The sequence below is a fragment of the Tachyglossus aculeatus genome, chromosome X3 (assembly GCF_015852505.1).
Source record: "Tachyglossus aculeatus isolate mTacAcu1 chromosome X3, mTacAcu1.pri, whole genome shotgun sequence".
Lineage (NCBI taxonomy): Eukaryota > Metazoa > Chordata > Mammalia > Monotremata > Tachyglossidae > Tachyglossus > Tachyglossus aculeatus.
Window position 1 is genome coordinate 6,158,016 of NC_052099.1, and position 17,825 is coordinate 6,175,840.

The 17,825-nt window shown below is 47.0% G+C and overlaps 1 protein-coding gene across 1 annotated transcript; it reads left to right on the plus strand.

The window, feature by feature from the left end:
- Positions 1 to 674: 674 nt before the first annotated feature.
- Positions 675 to 2,004, plus strand: TMEM271 (transmembrane protein 271). Its single transcript, XM_038770486.1, has one exon. The coding sequence runs from the start codon at positions 675 to 677 to the stop codon at positions 1,887 to 1,889; it is 1,215 nt and encodes a 404-aa protein (XP_038626414.1). The 3' UTR covers positions 1,890 to 2,004.
- The last annotated feature ends 15,821 nt before the right edge of the window (positions 2,005 to 17,825 follow it).

Here is a 17,825-nt window from a genome sequence, read left to right on the forward strand (position 1 = left end):
TCGATCTCGCCCCCGTTTTACCCCCCCGCCCCCTTCCCCTGCTGCCCTGCCGGGGGAGGGCCGAGGCGGGTGACACGGCCGGGCACCGGCTCTGCGCTTCCCTCCCCCCTGCGCGGGAGGCGGGCGGCCCCAACAGGGGGAGGGACGAAGGGCGGGAGCCGGAGAGGGAGGGGGAGCGGCAATGCCGGAGCCGCCCCCGGCAGTGGCAGTCGCAGCCGTCGCCGCCGCCGCCGCCGCCGCCGCCGCCGCCGCCGCCGCCGAGGCGTCCGTTCCCTGAGCCGGGCAGCCGGCGGTTGCCTGCGCGCGAGGCGGCGGCGGCGGCGGCGGTTGGCGGACTGTCCCCCTTCTCCTCCTCCTCCTCCTCCTCCTCCGCCGCCGCCGCTGCCGCCATCCCCTCCCCGCCGGGGCAGGGGTAGCCGGGGGAGCGGCGGCGACATGTCTCCCGCGGCGGCGCAGGGCGCAGCGGCGGCGGCCGCCGGGAAGGACACGGGAGGATGAGGAGGAGGCGGGCGGGCCGGCCGCACCGCGCCGGGAGGAGGCGGGGGAGGTGGAGGGCGGCGGCGGCGGCGGCGGCGGCGGCTGAGGAGAAGGAGGTGGCGGCGGCGGCGGCGGCGGCGGCGGCGCGGCCGCGGGGGGCAGCAGCGCGGGGAAGCGGGGCGGCGCGGCGGCGGAGGATGAAGTGGAGCGTCCGGGGAGCCTGCGCCGCTCTCTCCTCCTGCCTGCTGCTCGCCTGCGCGCTCAGCGCCGCCGCCGTGGGGCTGAAGTGCTTCTCGCTGGGCTCCGAGCTCCGGGGGGAGCCGTTCCGCCTAGGCACCGCGGCCGGAGCCTTCTACTCCGGGCTGCTCCTGGCCGCCGGCCTCTCGCTCCTCGGCTCCGCCCTCCTCTGCTGCCGGCCCAGGGACGAGGCGGGCGGCGCGGCGGCCGGCCCCGCGGGGACTACGGCTGCGGCCGCGGGGGCTCCGGGGGCCCCGGGAGCGGCGGGGGCCGAGGCGCGGGAGGGGGGCGGCCCCGCGCCGGCCAGCCAGAACTTCCTGCTGCTGGGGGTGCTGGTGTTCATGCTGGGCGTCCTCAGCGCCTTCGCCGGGGCCGTCATCGACGGGGACACCGTGTCGCTGGTGGAGAGGAAGTACTCGCACTATTGCCTGCAGCAGCAGCAGCAGCAGCAGCAGCGGGGCCCGGTGGCGGCCCAGGCGCCGCCTCCGGCCGGCCAGTCGCTGGGCCAGCTCGGGCCGGCGCAGGTCCCGGCCCCGGCGCGGCCCCGCGGCTCCTCGCTGGACAGCTCCACGTCGGCCAAGTGCCAGAAGCTGAAGGACTACCAGCGGGGCCTGGTCATCTCCACCGTGTTCAACTCGCTCGAGTGCCTCCTGGGCTTGGTTAACCTGCTCCTGGTGAAGAACTACAAGTCCTCTCAGGCGCGCCGGGGCCGGCGGGGCCGGCGGAGGGGCGGCCGGGCGGGCCGGGCCGGGGGCTGCGGCGGCGGCGGCGGCGGCGGCGGCGGCGCGGGCGGGCGCGGGCCCCCGCAGAGCCACCCCTACCCGCCCCGGCAGCGCCGGCTCCAGAGGGCGCGGCGGGTCGGACGGCGGCTGCAGCCGCGGCGAAGCGACGGCTCCATCTTCTCCCCGGACGAGCCCGACTTCTCGCCGCCCGGCAGCGGGGACTTCCCCGCCCGCCACTCGGTGTCCTACATCAACGTGGGCGTCTTCCACGTGCTGGACGAGGCCGGCGTGGAGGTGCAGTGTGGGGGTCACCCGTCGGTTGAGCTCCCCGGCTACTCCCCGTCCGACCCCGAGCTGGACGCCTCCTACCCCTACTGCTCCCCGCTGCCCAGCGAGCGACCCCCGCCTTACGAGGAGATCTACCCCCGGGAGCCCGGCGGGATGGTCCTCTGAGGGCGCCCGGCGCCGGACTCCCCGCAACCCCCGGGGCCGGGGCCGGGGCCGGGGCGGACGATGGCTTGGCGGCCGCGGGCGGGGGGCTGCGGGAGCGGGGCCCGGCCCGCCGAAACCGTACCGTGTGTGTCTGCGTGTGTCTCTATGTGTGTCTGTCCGTCCGGGGTGGGGGGAGGGGCTGGGGGCACGGGGAAGGGGGCTCCTCCGCCACCGCCCGGGCTTTCGGGAACGGCGACACTAAGGCCAGGGCAGGTCGGGTTTCTAGCTCCAGGCAGAGACCTCTCCCTCCTCTCTCTCGGCAGAGACCTCTCTTCTCCCCCTCCTTCGGCTTTCTCTTTCTCCAGCTGCACTTTGGCCTCCCCTCGGTAGAGCCCTTCCCCTGCCCCCCCCCCCCCCCCCCGCTGCACCGTCCCGTCTGAGCGCCACCGCCGGGGCCGCCCTGTATGATAGAAAACCCAGTATTAGAGTCCCGTTTTTATGATCGTTTTTCATGTCTGATGAAGTTTGCTCCTCTCTTCTGTGTTCCCTTAATATCCAGCCAGATTGCGTTTCCCTGGTTGACGATGAATGTCGATGGATCGGTTCTTAGGCATCTCGTTGGGGTTGACTCAAAAACGCCGGGCTTTATTCTTGGGACTCGGCTTTTCCAGTCCGGTGCCAAGTGATTTCCATGTACGACACGCAGCCCGTGGAAGGGAAAACTGCCCTTAGAAAGATCGGCTCCCGATAAAGAGGAAGGGGGTGAGAGGGTCGTGCCGTGTTTCCGAGGCTTTGGGGAAAATCCTTGCGTTTACACTCTTCAGCGTTTAGTGAAAGTCTTTGTCGGTAGGATAGTTGAACGTACAGACCTGCACTTTTCAAAGGAAAAGAAACGAAGAATTAGCAACATTTTTTTTTTTTGTACACGAATGTGCCTGCTTTGGGTGATAATTTCTTAACTGTAAAAGCTTTCGAGTCTATGGTGAAAATGTTTGGTACATCTATAGCAGTTTCCAAGTATCGATCACTTCCTTTAGAAAATTAATCGAGATGTTATTGGAGTATAGTAATTAAAGGGGAGTCAAAATGTCATATACATTCCTTTTTGTAAACGGGTCCTGTATTTTTAAATGCAAAGCAGGGCTTACTTGGGCTTTACACCAATGGAAAGTGGAAGCCTATTTTGGACAACTGCAGTCATAATTTTCTTGTAAAATAATTTTACCGTTATGATCCACTTCTCTGGTAGTCTTGAATAACACAGACTTTGATTTAAAATATATCCTTTAACTAGCCTTAAGTGATATGCTGTTCATGGTTTGAAATGCACAAAGTTGCCGGGAGGGAGAGGTTGGGGGGAGGAAGAACTCTGAAAAAAATCAAATTACTACCGAATTCTTTTCTAATTTTCACCCCATCAGAATGTCTCCAGAAGGGAGGGATTAATAATACTGCAGCAAGACCAAATTTATCAATCTCAATGTTTGGGGGCCCAACCCTCTTTAGCAGATAAGTTTGACATCAATGAAAGAGAAGGCCCACAACCATTTTACATAGCCAAACAGTTCTTTTCCTTTTGGAACCTGCTAGGAAATACCGATGTAGGAAACAGAGGGAAAGGAGTTTGGCATATTTTGTGTGTGTGTGCATGTGTGTGTGTGTCTGTGTGTCTCTGTGTCTCTGTGTGTATGTGTCTCGCATGGAAACTCATTTCAATTTTAAGAATTTAACCAAATTTACTGGAAAGGGAAGCAAATGTATGATGCTGGTATCTAGAGCCAGAATAGTATTCCTTCAAACTCTGAGGCTTTGCCTTAAGTCAGTGCCAATTGTCTAAAAGTTCAGATGTGCAAACCCCCTAATTTTGAAAGAAATTAGGTGAAAAGGTGAAAGGTGAGAAAGAAAACTCACCTTTGGGGTCTGGAATGATCCACATGGACAATCTCTGTTGACTGAGTAAATCAAATCATTGCTCAACTCTACACTTCTTTGGATCACCGGTGCCCAAAAGTACATTTGGGGCAGTGGAAGAGAGGTTTTTAATCTCGAAATCTGGATCATTCCAAGGAGAGTTTTAGACCCAACCCCATTAGCTGGACAGTTCCCACCTGCACAAGTGTGCGGTGCCTCAGCCGGGAAGAATGGCATGGATCCTCTCTCCAGGCTTCCCATCATGAATTCTCCAGATTAGCTGTCTACCCAACCCTTACAGCCCCAGAGAAGCGCCAGCTCTTCACATCCCAATGTATTAGGTCAATCTGACATTGGGCTGTGTGGTAGCGAGGCTCTGGCCTCCAAGCTGTAGTTCTCCTTGGGTAAGTGTATTTCAAGTCTGCTGAGTTGTGAGATCAGGCCTAATGACTCAGATCGGCAATGTGCAGTATTAGCCTAGATGTGCGAAACCTCCCTGCATTATTCTAGTTTTCTAAAGTGTTTTGACTTGCACAATTTGTACAATCTAAAAACATTAAATGCCTTACAAGTCTTTCGAAATTTGCAGTCAGAATCTAGGAAATTCTTACCAATTTTTTTTAGCTTTTTCATGGAATCTAATGCAGTTCTTTCAGGTTTTCTATGTAATTCCAGATCTGGAGGCCCAAACGTGGGGGGAGCTAAGACATGTTTTCTGGTCCTATTTTTCTCTCGTAGCCCGCAGCGGGAAGCAGCTCTTTAGAAGGGTGCATGGGGCCTCTTCCTTCGAATGGGGAAGAGGAGTTCCTACCCATCCCAACCCTAAACATGACTAAGGCCCAGGGTAGACAGAAGAGCCAGAGAAGGAGGGAAACCAAGCTGGCTTTATGTGATTGCAATTTTTCTTCTGCCTAGCAGTAACACTACACATGGCTCCCCTAAAGGGGAAGGGAGGCAAGTGAACTGAAGGTTGGTTTTTCCCTCTGCAGGAACCTGCACCGTGAGAGTCAGTGGGTGGAGGGCGGGGGATGCAGGGTACCCAGGCTCCCATCCAGACCAAAGCGCTGGCTCTGTCCTATGTGATGGAGGGCTGAGAATCACACTGAGAAGAGTAGTTTTAGGACATAAATATTCCTATTTCCATTTTTTAGTACTTGCTAGAGTGATATGGGATAACAAAATTTATTTTTTAAAGGCTGATATAGGAATCATGATCCAAGCGATTCTGAAACTTCAATCGTTCCAAAGATCAGTGCTCAGGGAAATAAACGGAAAGAAAAGAAAGCTACATATTTTTTCTCATTTGGTTAGAATTCTACCACTAAATTTCTAAAAAAAAATGTTACCTCATAGCACTTTTTTCATGTTTACTCAAATTTGTTGTCTCTGTTTTCAGTTTCCTATGCAGAATGGATACTTTATACTGAGTGGTTAATAATGCCAATATTTTTTGCCTTTCCTCAATTGGAACGTTTTCTGCCACCCTGCCAAAAGGTTACTGCGGTGATGGAAAAGACCCCAGAAAGATATCGAGCAGGTGTTAGCAATTGTGTGTCATCCCACCCATTCTTTTAAAATCAGTATTAAACTTTTATTTCCAAAAAAATCGGTGGTCTTAGAACTCACTGCTCAGTGGTCTGGATTGTTCTTTTCAAATGAAAAGTTGAATGATATAGAAGATCGGGCGGACAGTGACCCAATAAATCATGCTCTTTCAAAGATAACTGAGCTAGGTTTCCCCACTTCCTAAATTACTTCCTTGGGATACCACAGAGGGGCATCGGGGTAGTGGAACAGTGGATCATCTTCCCATGACTAACACAGGCCTATGGCTCAGTATTTCAACCAGGTGAATGCCTCCCCTGTTTTGAAGGGTGGATAAATTCAATTCTGCGAGTTTAGATGGGACAAAGGCATCGTCACCATACACAAATCTCCAGTGGATCAGAGTAAATCACATTCCCCCCCAAAAAAAAAAACCTTGAACTTATAGGCCCCTCAAAATAGGTGAGAATTGAGCCAAGAGGCCAACAAATATGGAATACAAGAAGATGCACGAGCAAGGTGTTAGGAGTCATTTTTCATTATGGGGGGGGAACATTACTGCATTTACTGAGCAATAATGTTAGCGTGTATTTTGACTGAACTCTGCCAACGTGAACAGCTTGGTGGAATGAAAATTTAAATATCAATTAGTGTAACTGTAGTTCTTGTAATCCTTCCCCTCTGGTGAGTCCCTAAATATTGTTCAACTTGAGTGGTTCCCAAACTGCTTGCCTGGGCACACCTGAAGTGGTATAGGAGCACTGCACTACAGCTCTAATTAGCAAGTGAAAATAAACAATCCATTTTCAATTAAATAGTGAAAAGCACTGCTTTTCAAAGTCCTTTGTCAGTGTATGTAAGGTCATTTTTTCCCTTTGTCAGAACTCATAGTAGCTCCTGAGCTAGCTTCCTTCTTCATGTCACTGTAACCTTTCCAAAGAAAGTCGTAAGAATCCCCTTCTGTGTAACGGCAGCCAACAGTACAGTCAGAGTTGGTTTTGAGTTTAAAGCTTTTTAACCCTTGATTCAGTAAGACCGTGTCTCCTACATGTAAGAGAAAGATGCAGATGTGCATTTAGGCAAGGACATCTGCATATTTAATTCCATGTGCCTCACAGGTGTGCGTACATGTACACACACACACACACACACACACACACACACACACACAAATTCAAGCCAGAAAATCCACCTTGAGGTCAAAAGTATCCAGATTTATCTAGAATTCTCCAATGAAAAAATTGGTTAGAAAATTGCCAGCTTTTGTCTTTGCTTTGGGCAGTGTAGATGTAACCCAATTAAGACCCAAGAAAGGTCAAGATAGCTCTCATTAATTTCTAAATATTGATTATCTTTTTAACAAGACTATTTATTTTTTGTTTTTTTTTATACAATTCTTTACTTGAGGTTTGATCTTGAAAATGTCTGGCAACAATCAGAAATCGAGTTTGTTTCCATGGGTGGAATACATCTGAATCAATAACAATAATCTTTTTTTTTAGCATAACTTGCAGTTAAAAAAACCCATGATTTAATAATAATAGTGGTATCTGTTAGGCACTTACTGTGTGCTAGGCACTGTACTAAGTGCTGGGGTGTATACAATCAAATCGGATTGGACACAATCCCTGTCCCACATGGGGCTCACAATCTCAATCCCCATTTTACAGATGAGAGAACTGAGGCACAGAGAAGTGAAGTGACTCACCCAAGGTCAGACAGCAGACAAGTGGAGGAGTCTGGATTAGAGCCCGAGATGACAAATTACATCGCAGGAGTTGAAATGCATAGAAACGCGAATAATGAATTAGGTTGCCTCTGGTCCAAAAGGTTTGGGAACCACTGGTTGAGCAAACTGGGTGAATGCAAATTCCTTTAGTACAGTGTGCTTTGATTCCATTCCAAGTCTTTAAGCCAGATTCCCTTCCCCACCCCACCCCCGCCGGGGTGCAAAGAAGAGCTACAAGCAAACCTGTCCTGTCCTGGCCAGCATGGAGGGAGGGATGAGGTGGAAGAATTGCTATACTGCTTTTGGAGACCAAAGGCTGGGAAAGGGGGAGAGAAGAGGGCACTACCCTTTCTCCCACTTCAAACCTAAGAAGGAGGGTTTTACAGTGTCCTTTGAGACCAAAGGGGAAGAATTTGGCTGATTATTGTCTTCAAGGATTTGTTTTCTACACGTGTACTGAAACAAGAACAAATGAATGTCACAGACTTTAATGGTTACTTGTTTCTGATAAGTGTACAAGGAGTGCTCTGCACACAGTAAGCGCTCAATAAATATGATTGAATGAATGATAAATTTATATTTCTGTGAACCTATATTTTTAATATGAGAAGTAAAGGCTGCCAGTTTAATACCGGCTGATAATTATTTCCACACACTCCCACTCCAACCTGCTGGCTTAATTCAGTTATTTCTTTGCAGTGTGATTGGCAGAAAGAATACCTGAAAATCTAATGGAACAAAATAATTAAAAGATGAAAAAAATGGTATTAAACTAGCATCCTTCTTTTCCAAAAGTGGACTTTACTTTAGGATTTGGGATTACCAGAAAAAAAACAACCTATAGGAGTTGATGTACTTTAGATGTATGTATTTCAAATGCAATGTTTAAATCATTTGAAAATATTGCTTTAAAAAGTCAATTAAAATCCATGTCATTCGAGGGGGACATGTTTATGCATTTGAATGTCATTTGTTTAATTAACCCCTTATCTTTATTTTGACATTTGACCTAATACTGATCTCAACAAAATGTTGATAATTGATCTTGTAATTTTAGGATCAATAAAATCTGTTTTCAAGCATAGCCTACCCACCCTATGAAAATTGCTTAATGTTCTTCATTTCATTTCATATCTCAAAGTGAAACAAATAAGACCATTCAATAAATCGAAAGCCAAGCTATGGTTGGTTTTTTAAAGAGTAGGGTACTCTGCGCAAAGTAAGTTCTCAATTGGTTTGATGAAAAAAAATCTATAGTTTCTAGATAGTTGGTAGAACAACAAACACAACAGCATAACAAAGTCTCCTCTAGACTGTAAGCTCGTTGTGGGCAGAGAACATTTCTACCAACTCTGTTGTACTATTCCAACTTTGTAGTACAGTGCTCTGCACACAGTAAGCACTCAATAAATACCATTGATTGATCGATTGATCTTAGGTGTGCCCAGTGTGGTCAGGCCTGGGAATCCCACATCAGTCTTTTCATCCACACATACACCCATAGTTAAATTTCACTTGGTGACATCTTCTTTGAGTATGAAGGACAATTGAGAGACAAAGAGTCAGAGCATTCAGCATGTGCTTAAATATTAAAATAATGGCAATTGCAAAAAGCTGAGAGTAATTTTTAGTATCTCTGAAAGAGAAATGTCATTTTTTTAAAATGGCTTTGGATAATGGATAAAGAGGAAAATCATTTAACCCTAGTAAATAGCTTTATATAGGCCAGCCTTGCAAGCAAGAACAAAAAAATTACCAGCCTAAGCCATATTTCCCCAGTCAAGCAGAACATTCAGAATCCGATCGGATCATTTTTCTTTTCTGTTTGATGGGCAGGCATTGTTTCTCACCCTAAGTGAACAAATGAGAATCGATTTGAAGAGCTCAAGAAAAGGCTAGCCATCTAGGTAGTCCTCCCCATTCTTAAGTATTAAATTGATGTGAATGGAGACTCATTAAGGTCAGTGAGACTGGGGTGTGACACACCCAACCAAGTAATCAATCCACTAATGACATTTTTTTGAGTGCTTACTCTATGCAGAAAATTGCACAAAGTACTTGGGGGTGTACAATAGAGTTACTAGACATGATCTTTACCCTCAAGGCGCTTACGATCTAGAGGGGGAGATGAATAAATTACGGCAACAGTGTTTAAAAATATGGAGATAATTGCTCTAGTGGAGGGAGGAGGGGGAGTACACCCAAGTGCTGAAGTGATGTCAAAGGTACCGAAGTGGATGTAGAGGGAGAAGGAGGATGGGGAGATGAGAGGTTAATCAGGGAAGGCCTCCTGGAAGAGATGTGATTTCAGAAATGGCAATGGTCTGCTAGATGTGAAAAGGGAAGGGAGTTCCAGACGGAAGGAGAGCATTAACAAGAAGTAGGCAGTGAAAAACTCAAACAAGGCACAGTGAGTAGGTTGGCTTGAAAGGAGCAAAGCGTGTGAGCTGGGATGCAGTGGGAAAGAAGCGTGGATAAGTAGGCAGATAGAGCCAATGGTCAGGAGTTTCTGCTTGATGCAGAGGGGATTGGGCAACCATTGGAGGTTTTGAAGGTTAGAAAAATAATCAGGGCAGCTGGGTGAAGTACAGACTGGATTAACTAGGGGCAGGGAGTGCTGTGAGGAGGCTGATGCAGTAATCAATGCAGCATAGCGGCAGTTGGGATGAAAAGGAAGGGGCAGCTTCTGGAAATGCTATGAATAATGGGCAGGATTTTTTAAATGGCATTTGTTAAGTGCTTACTACGTACCAGGCACTCTACTAAGCTCTGGGGTAGATAAAAGCTAATCAGGTCGGACACAATCTTAATCCCCATTTTACAGATGAGGCAACTGAGCTACAGAGAAGTTAAGTCACCTGCCCGAGGTCACACAGCAAATAGCAGAGCTGGGACTAAAACCCAGGTCCTTCTGATTCCCAGGCCCGGGCTCTATCCACCAGGCCACGTTGCTTCTCCTTTGTGGAGGATAAAGACTGAATAGGTCTGCTGAAAGCCAGAGAGTAGTATTAATAGTGCAGTGAGCCAGGTGGGAAGCCTGTTCAGCCATTGACTGCTGCACTGGCTCTCTGGATTAGAATAAAATGAGTCTTTAGGGCTGTCACTCTAACTTCTTTGGTATTTCTAACCCCTCTGGAAATTAATTCATTTGAACTTTTTTCTCCTCCAAAAAGTATGATTAGATAACAGAGAAATGGTCATTCTATTTTAAAAGCTTTCCTAAAATGATGTTCCTGTAGGAGTTGAAGTTAGTTACAGTAGAAACTCCCTAGCTTTTGGCTGCCTAAATCCAGCTCAGGAAATGGCTGGATGGGTGTGGATTTGGAAAGGAATTTTTTGGGGAGAATTCGTGGCGTTTTTTTGCCCGTACCGACTCAGGCAATCTGAACAGCACAGGAGTACCTGGTTCTCCTTGGGTAGAGATGGTCCGCCGATGTTTTCTAACCAAACTGAGTACTGTGGGGGTGGGAGGCAGAAATAAGATCAAATGTAGATCACTGGTTCTCATCCCAACTCCTCCAAATTGTTTGCTGTGTGACCTTGGGCAAGTCACTTCATTTCCCTGGGCCTTAGTTCCCTCATCTGCAAAATGGGGATTCAATACCTGTTCCCCCTCCTACTTAGACTGTAGAGTGCAAGTGGCACCGCACAAACCATTTGAATCAATCCCTCTGGGTAGCCTTTCTGTCTTGAAGCCTCAGGGCTGAGGCTCAACCATCATTCTCAATCGGAGACTCCATCTATCATCAGTATCAAAGCCTCCTGGTGTTAGTGGGTGAATGTAGAAGATCGGGTTCGAACCAGTATGATACATACACCTTTTTTTCCAAGCTCTTTGTGGGCAGGGAATGTGTCTGTTTATTGTTGTATTATACTCTCCCAAGTGCTTAGTACAGTGCTCTGCACACAGTAAGGGCTCAATATGATTGATTGAATGAATGAATGATACCCTGCCAGTATGGTAAAAGAGAGTGGCTGCTGCCGAGATGAGGATGTAGGAGGACTTTTCTTAAACCCCTGAAGGGCACTGAAGAGAGGAAACCAGGAGAGGATTAAAGGAGCAAGGAGTGTGACTTGTACTTCGTTCCTGGCCCAGCTGGGAGAGAAGTAGGAAAGTGGTAAAGGCTTTCTCATTGGGAGGAATACCATGCCTTGGCTCTTGTATTTTTCCATCAGGGGTCACATCAAAATTATAATCAACCGCATTTATCAAAGGCTACTGTGGGCAGAGTCTAAGCGCTGGGGTAGATCCAAGCTAATCAGGTTGGACACAGTCCCTGTCCCACATGGGGCACATAGTCTGAATCACCATTTTACAGATGAGGTAACTGAGGCCCAGAGACCCCAGGTCCTTCTGATTTCCAGGCCCATGCTTTAACCACCAGGCCATGCTGCTTCTCCAGGAACATACAGCAGAACTAAGGGGTCCCTGCCCTCCAATTTACCATATGATGGGAAGCTGACAACCATTGCAGTTTCAACAGGCTCAATACCTTGGCCGATACCATTAGCGACACTGGTGCAGGCGTGGTGGTTTTTGTACTTGAATTTTGACTTGACCCTGGCAGAGGAGGCTTTAGGATCACCCACAACATACCTGGAGAAAGGGAGATGAAGGCATCTGAAACAAATGTTCAACCAAACCCAGCTCACGGAGCCCATTCAGACACTATCCATCTCACTCCCAGATCTCTACTCATTGCATGGGCATCATCAAGGGGAGAAGAGAATAGAACCAATCAATCGATCGATCAATCGATCGGTGGTGTTACTGAGCATTTATTAAGCGCTTACTATGTGCAAAGCACTGCTCTAAGCGCCGGGGAGGTTACAGGTGATCAGGTTGTCCCACGGGGGGGCTCACAGTCTTCATTCCCATTTTCCAAATGAGGTCACTGAGGACCAGAGAAGTTAAGTGACTTGCCCAAAGTCACACAGCTGAAAAGTGTGTGACTGAGACTGAGTCCAGACTGAGCCCCCTCCTTCCTCTCCCCCGCCTTACCTCCTTCCCCTCCCCACACCACCTATATATATTTATATATGTTTGTACGTATTTATTGCTCTATTTATTTATTTTATTTGTACATATTTATTCTATTTTATTTTGTTAGTATGTTTAGTTTTGTTCTCTGTCTCCCCCTTCTAGACTGTGAGCCCACTGTTGGGTAGGGACCATCTCTAAATGTTGCCAACTTGTACTTCCCAAGCGCTTAGTACAGTGCTCTGCACACAGTAAGCACTCAATAAATATGATTGAATGAATGAATGAGCACTTACTATAGGCAGAGTACTGTATTAAGTGGTTGGGAGAGTGCAATGCAACAGAGTTGGCCGGCATATGCCCTGCCCACAACGAGCTAGGGAAGCAGCATGGCTTAGTGGAAAGAGCATGGGCCTAGGAGTCAAAAGACCTAGGTTCTAATCCCAGCTCTGCCACTTGCCTGCTGTGTGACCTTGGGCAAATCACTTCACTTCTCTGGGCCTCAGTTCCCTCATCTATGAAATAAGGATAAAGACTGTGAGCCCCACGTGGGATCTACTATGTCCACCCTGATTAGCTTGTATCTACCCCAGCACTTAGTACAATACCTGGCACATAGTAAGCACTTTACAAATGCCATTAAAAACAACAACAAAAGAGCTTACGGTCTAGGGGGGAACACAGACATTAATATAAATAAGAAAATTACGGATATAATAAATGATTTATGGATAGTTGATTTGATGAAAATGATCAGGGACAAGAAGGAAGCAAAGTTAGGTATAAGGTCCGGAGCAAGAGAGAGGATAATTCGGCTTATCTATGACAAAATATCTCTAGTCTCCTGCAGGAAGTCAAATTTCCAATGTTGAAAGCTTTTCACACAAAAAAAATATTGATTCAATAAAAATATATTAAACTTATACTCATTTCTCACACTAAAATTTACATTATGTGATTATAATAGTCTGGCTCCTGAAAAGAATGGGGTTTTTTTACAATGCAGTAGATGAGAACACTTAAATTAGGCTGAAATAGTCAGAAGGGATAATTTTCTTCAATTAGCCATTCAAAATCTCTTCATAAATAGAAACAGTTTCCTTATTCCTCAACTGCTACTTCTAAAATAAGATTGCAAGTCCATTTTTATCAACTATTTTTCTTCTGTGATTATGCCATTTGTTCGTTTCATTTTTACAAACACATGGTTGGGTTAACCAATAAAAATATGAAACATATTTCAATTATACACTGAGCATCCAGATTCAATCAACAACAGAGAAGCAGCGTGGCTCAGTGGAAAGAGCCCGGGCTTTGGAGTCAGGGGTCAGGGGTTCAAATCCCGGCTCTGCCAATTGTCAGCTGTGACTTTGGGCAAGTCACTTAACTTCTCTGTGCTTGTTACCTCATCTGTAAAATGGGGATTAAGACTGTGAGCCCCCTGTGGGACAACCTGATCACCTTGTAACCTCCCCAGTGCTTAGAACAGTGCTTGGCACATAGTATGCGCTTAATAAATATCATCAAAAAACCCTCCAACAACTCTTTTGCTGAATTGTTGTATGCTCAGTACAGTGTAATCAAAAATTGCATTTGGCTAATACGATAGGGGTTAAGGTTTCCATCTGAACTTCTAAAAGTGTCAAAATTACATGTGGTCTAAATTTATTTTAGAACAGGGATGCAGATTTTCTATAATCACTCAAAACCTGACAAGAAGCTGATCAAAGACTTCCTGAGTATTTTCTCCTCTTACAAAGTTCTAGCATGGGGCTACCAATTTTTTTTGGGGGGGTGGGGCCGGGGGGGCGAGAAAACATGAGGCATGGTTAGGTGGCTCCAGACAACCATCGTGAATACCAGGTAGGAGATACATGTGACACCACAGACAGTATGCCAAGCACCTAGTAGAGTGTAATGACATCATACACCCTATTTGGTGGAAGTATGCTTAGAGCCACCTGAACCTAGGACACTTTTTATGGTATTTGTTAATAATAATAATTGTGGTATTTGTTAAGTGCTTGCCATGAGCCAGGCACTACACTGAGCACTCAGGGTAGTTACAAGCTAATCGGTTTGGACACAGTTCATGTCCCACATGGGGCTCACAGTCAATCTCCATTTTCCAGATGAGGTAACTGAGGCACAGAGAAGTGAAGTGATTTGGCCAATGCCCTACAGCAGACAAGTGTAGGAGCTATAATGCTTTGACTCCCAGGCCCGGGCTCCTTCCAGTAGGCCATGCTGCCTCTCTCTTGCCAAGAAATGGGCAATGAAGTGCAGTTCTAAGGGCGGAGTGACACAGCCTGGCCAAACAAGATGTGTTAGATTTGGGTGAAGGGTCTTTGGAAGCAAAGTTGTCTGCCCCTAATTGGGAGGAACCCAGGCCCCACCACACCATTTTGCCTGCCTTTGAAGGCACTAATTGAGCATCTACTACTGTGTATAGATCTCCTGGTATTAAGCACAAGGGAAACAGAAGGGAAATAGTCCCTGCCCTCTAGGGGCTTATAATATAACAGAGAAGAAAAGCAGGCATAAACTGACAAATGTGCAATAGGTAAAAGAATAACAATAATAACTGTGGTATTTATTAAGTGCTCACTATGTGCCAAGCACTGTACTAAGCACTGGGGTAGATATGAGATAGGTCCTACATGGGGCTCACAGTCTAAGTAGGAGGGAAAACAGGTATTGAATTCCCCTTTTGTAGATGAGGGAACTGGGGCCCAGAAAAGTTAAGTGATTTGCCCCAAGTCATGCAGCAGGTATGCAGCAGAGCTGGAACTAGAACCCAGGTCCTGTGATTCCCAGGCCCATCCTCTTTCCACTAGGACATGCTGCTTCTGAAGAATAAGAGTTACAAATGATATTAAAAAATAAGAAAACATGAAATAAGCTAGTATGTACATGCCTGCAAAAAAGACTGATGAGGTGACACAACCAGGAACCTGGGGATTGGTCAGAGAACGTTTGCCATTTAACTACTGTACAGAGGCTTCTGGGCAATATTTATACAAAACATCACATCAAGTGGACCTGGTTTTGCTACAAAAACTGCCACTCCTATCCATATCAGTCCTTACCTGAACTTCTTGTTTTGACATTGAGGAGAAATGACCTTGGGATGTTGGGTTATTTGCCTCCAGATGTCCTCTGTCCACTCTGTATTGACTGAGTGCATGGCCTGTGATGGAAGAGAAATCGGGCTACACCTAAAACACAAACCATCAGCCACCATTATTTTAGGTCCCAATCCTTTTCATTTTAAATTCCTGGGTAACTGAGGCTAAAGTTTCTTTTTAAGACTTGATTCTCTGGATAATTTGCTCAAGTAGGATCATTCAGAGTAGGAGAGTAAATTCATGATTAGGTCTTCACTGGTCAAATGATTTGGACTACATCCATCATCAGGCTCAGCAGCAACCATTGCTTAGTCCAGTAGCTCTAAATCCCTGGACTCTTCGAGGCCAGGGAATCATGTCTGCCCACTTGATTGTACTCTCCCTAGCATATAGTACAGAGCTTTGCACAGAGTAAGTGTTTAATGAGTACCAGTGTTTGACTGATGGGAGAAAAATCCAAGATGAAGATGAGTTATTTGGGGGTATAGGCTGTCCCTCTTCAAGGTGTCCATGAGTCCTGCATGGAGTGGAACACTCCTAAATCTGAAATCCCAGCCCACTTGATAAATGGCCATCAAGACCTCTAAAAGGACCGATTTGGCCAGCAGGATCAAAGTGGCCATTGTGACAGCAGCCGCTGAAAGCTCAGGGCAGACTTTTTGCTGGCAGCAGATAATGTGTGACCCTGTGTGACAGGGTGGGGGTGGGGGGAAAGAGAGAGGGGATTTTCTGAGAGAGAGAATATTAAAACAAGTTGGGAGGGAGGAGAGTGCAAAAACATGGGACAAGCATAGGGAAATTCTGATCCATGTTGATAATTCTTCCTATCCCTCTCATCTTCCTCTTTGTCCTCCTGGGAATACCCTGAGTGTTTTTCAGATTTAGCTCTACTGAAACCCTTTCTTCTGACTACCTCCCTAGTTGTCGATGTCTTTTTTTTTTAATCCCAATAGTCAAAGACTTCAAGTAGCAGAGTTAGCTGAGCATGCTCAATAGCCACAGGCATCCACTCAGGGTCAGTGTTCCGCAGCTCTCTGGTCCCATGGCGAGGAATTACCGTTGAACCATTTCTCAACTCCTGTTCTCAAGGCAGAAAACACTAGTAATAAGCAAATCTGGAAGGCTGCACTGGAGTCCGGAGGAAGGATGAAGAGGAGAGTAGGCAGGAAGAGAAAGAGGGATAACTCAAAAATACTTAGGAACGGAATAGAGAAGAAAAAGAAAAAAAGACCAAAATAAACCAGCGGTGAGGAAGAAAAGGAACATCATCGATTCAGGAGATACATAGGAGAATAAGACAATTAAAAGAAGGCTAGGGCTTTGAAAAATAGAAAGCCATGAGGTGAGAAAGGATGAAGCAGTAACAGCAGAGAAAACATGAAGAACAGAACGATTTGAGAGAGACAGAGAAAGAAAGAGAGAGAGCATGGTTGATCAGCAAATGAGAGGTTGGGTAGGAGAGAATGAGTGGAAAAGTACGTCAGAGAAAGTGGCAGCTAGGTGGAAGACAGCAGAAGTTGGAAGGTGAGAGGGAATAGTGGATTTTTCTGAATTTTAGACTCACTCATCAATCCTCAGGATATTTGACTCATTATTATATCTATTTGGAGGCTCCCTGTCTCCCACCCCTCCAGTGAAAATCCCATCCAGGGGCCTGGCTTAATGAGTTTTTGAGATCATTAAACCAGGCTCCTGGGGCGAGCTTACAGGGAATGGAGGGGAGGGAAGATACTGTGTCTATATACAGGAACGCTGAGAAGTCATGACTGATTCCACCATTCAGAAAAATCCAAATCCACCTTTCCACTCTTTCCTTTCCCCCACCCCCAAAGACATGGTAAATGGTTTCCCGATGAGCACGGATCACCCCTGGGAGCTAGGCTTAGTATAGGTGAGGATACTGGTTTGCCAACATCCAGTACTCTAGACTGTAAACTCGTTGTGGGCAGGGAATGTGACTGTCTATTGTATTGTACTCTCCCAAGTGTACAGTGCTCTGCACACAGTAAGCGCTCAATAAATACAAATAGATGAATGAATGAACATATTAAGCCGTTCAGGATGGATAAAGTAGTAGCTTTCCCCTGCTAAATCCCATCTTTCTCTCCCTCCCACTGGCTTCTCCCTGTCATTCCCTGCCCCACCACCCCATTCCCCAACACACACTTCAGTGCATACGAACCCTGGAAACCCTGGGTTGTTATTCCACAGCTTGCTGGTCCCATGGTGATGGATTATTATAAAAAGCACTTTCCAACCTTTACTGCCAGAAAAAAGAACACACAATAATCCCCCAGTGTTGACTGTATGGTGCCAAATAAAATCGAACCTATGTAGCACTAATTTGTCTGGAGCTGAATTAATTTCAAAAAGCACATTAAACTTATCCTGTATTACCAGTTATTTTCCTCTCAAAGAACATTCTGTTCCATGCTGTCCACCACCTTGTTTTCTACTGTTCTACTGCTAGGGGCAGCATGGTACTGATTCTAAATTCCCAACATCTCTGCACACTATGTTATCAGATATGGTATTACAGTCTGAGAAAAAAGGGCTCAAGAACTCTCTCATTACAGCAGGGATTCCGGGGGGGGGGGGGGGGGGGGCGGTGAGAAGGTGGGGAAGGAGAAGAATGCTGAATCTTAATACAAGAATAGGAATCT

Bases quoted from the DNA above. Each gene is read 5' to 3' on its own strand.
- TMEM271 (XM_038770486.1), top strand. From the start codon at position 675: ATGAAGTGGAGCGTCCGGGGAGCCTGCGCCGCTCTCTCCTCCTGCCTG.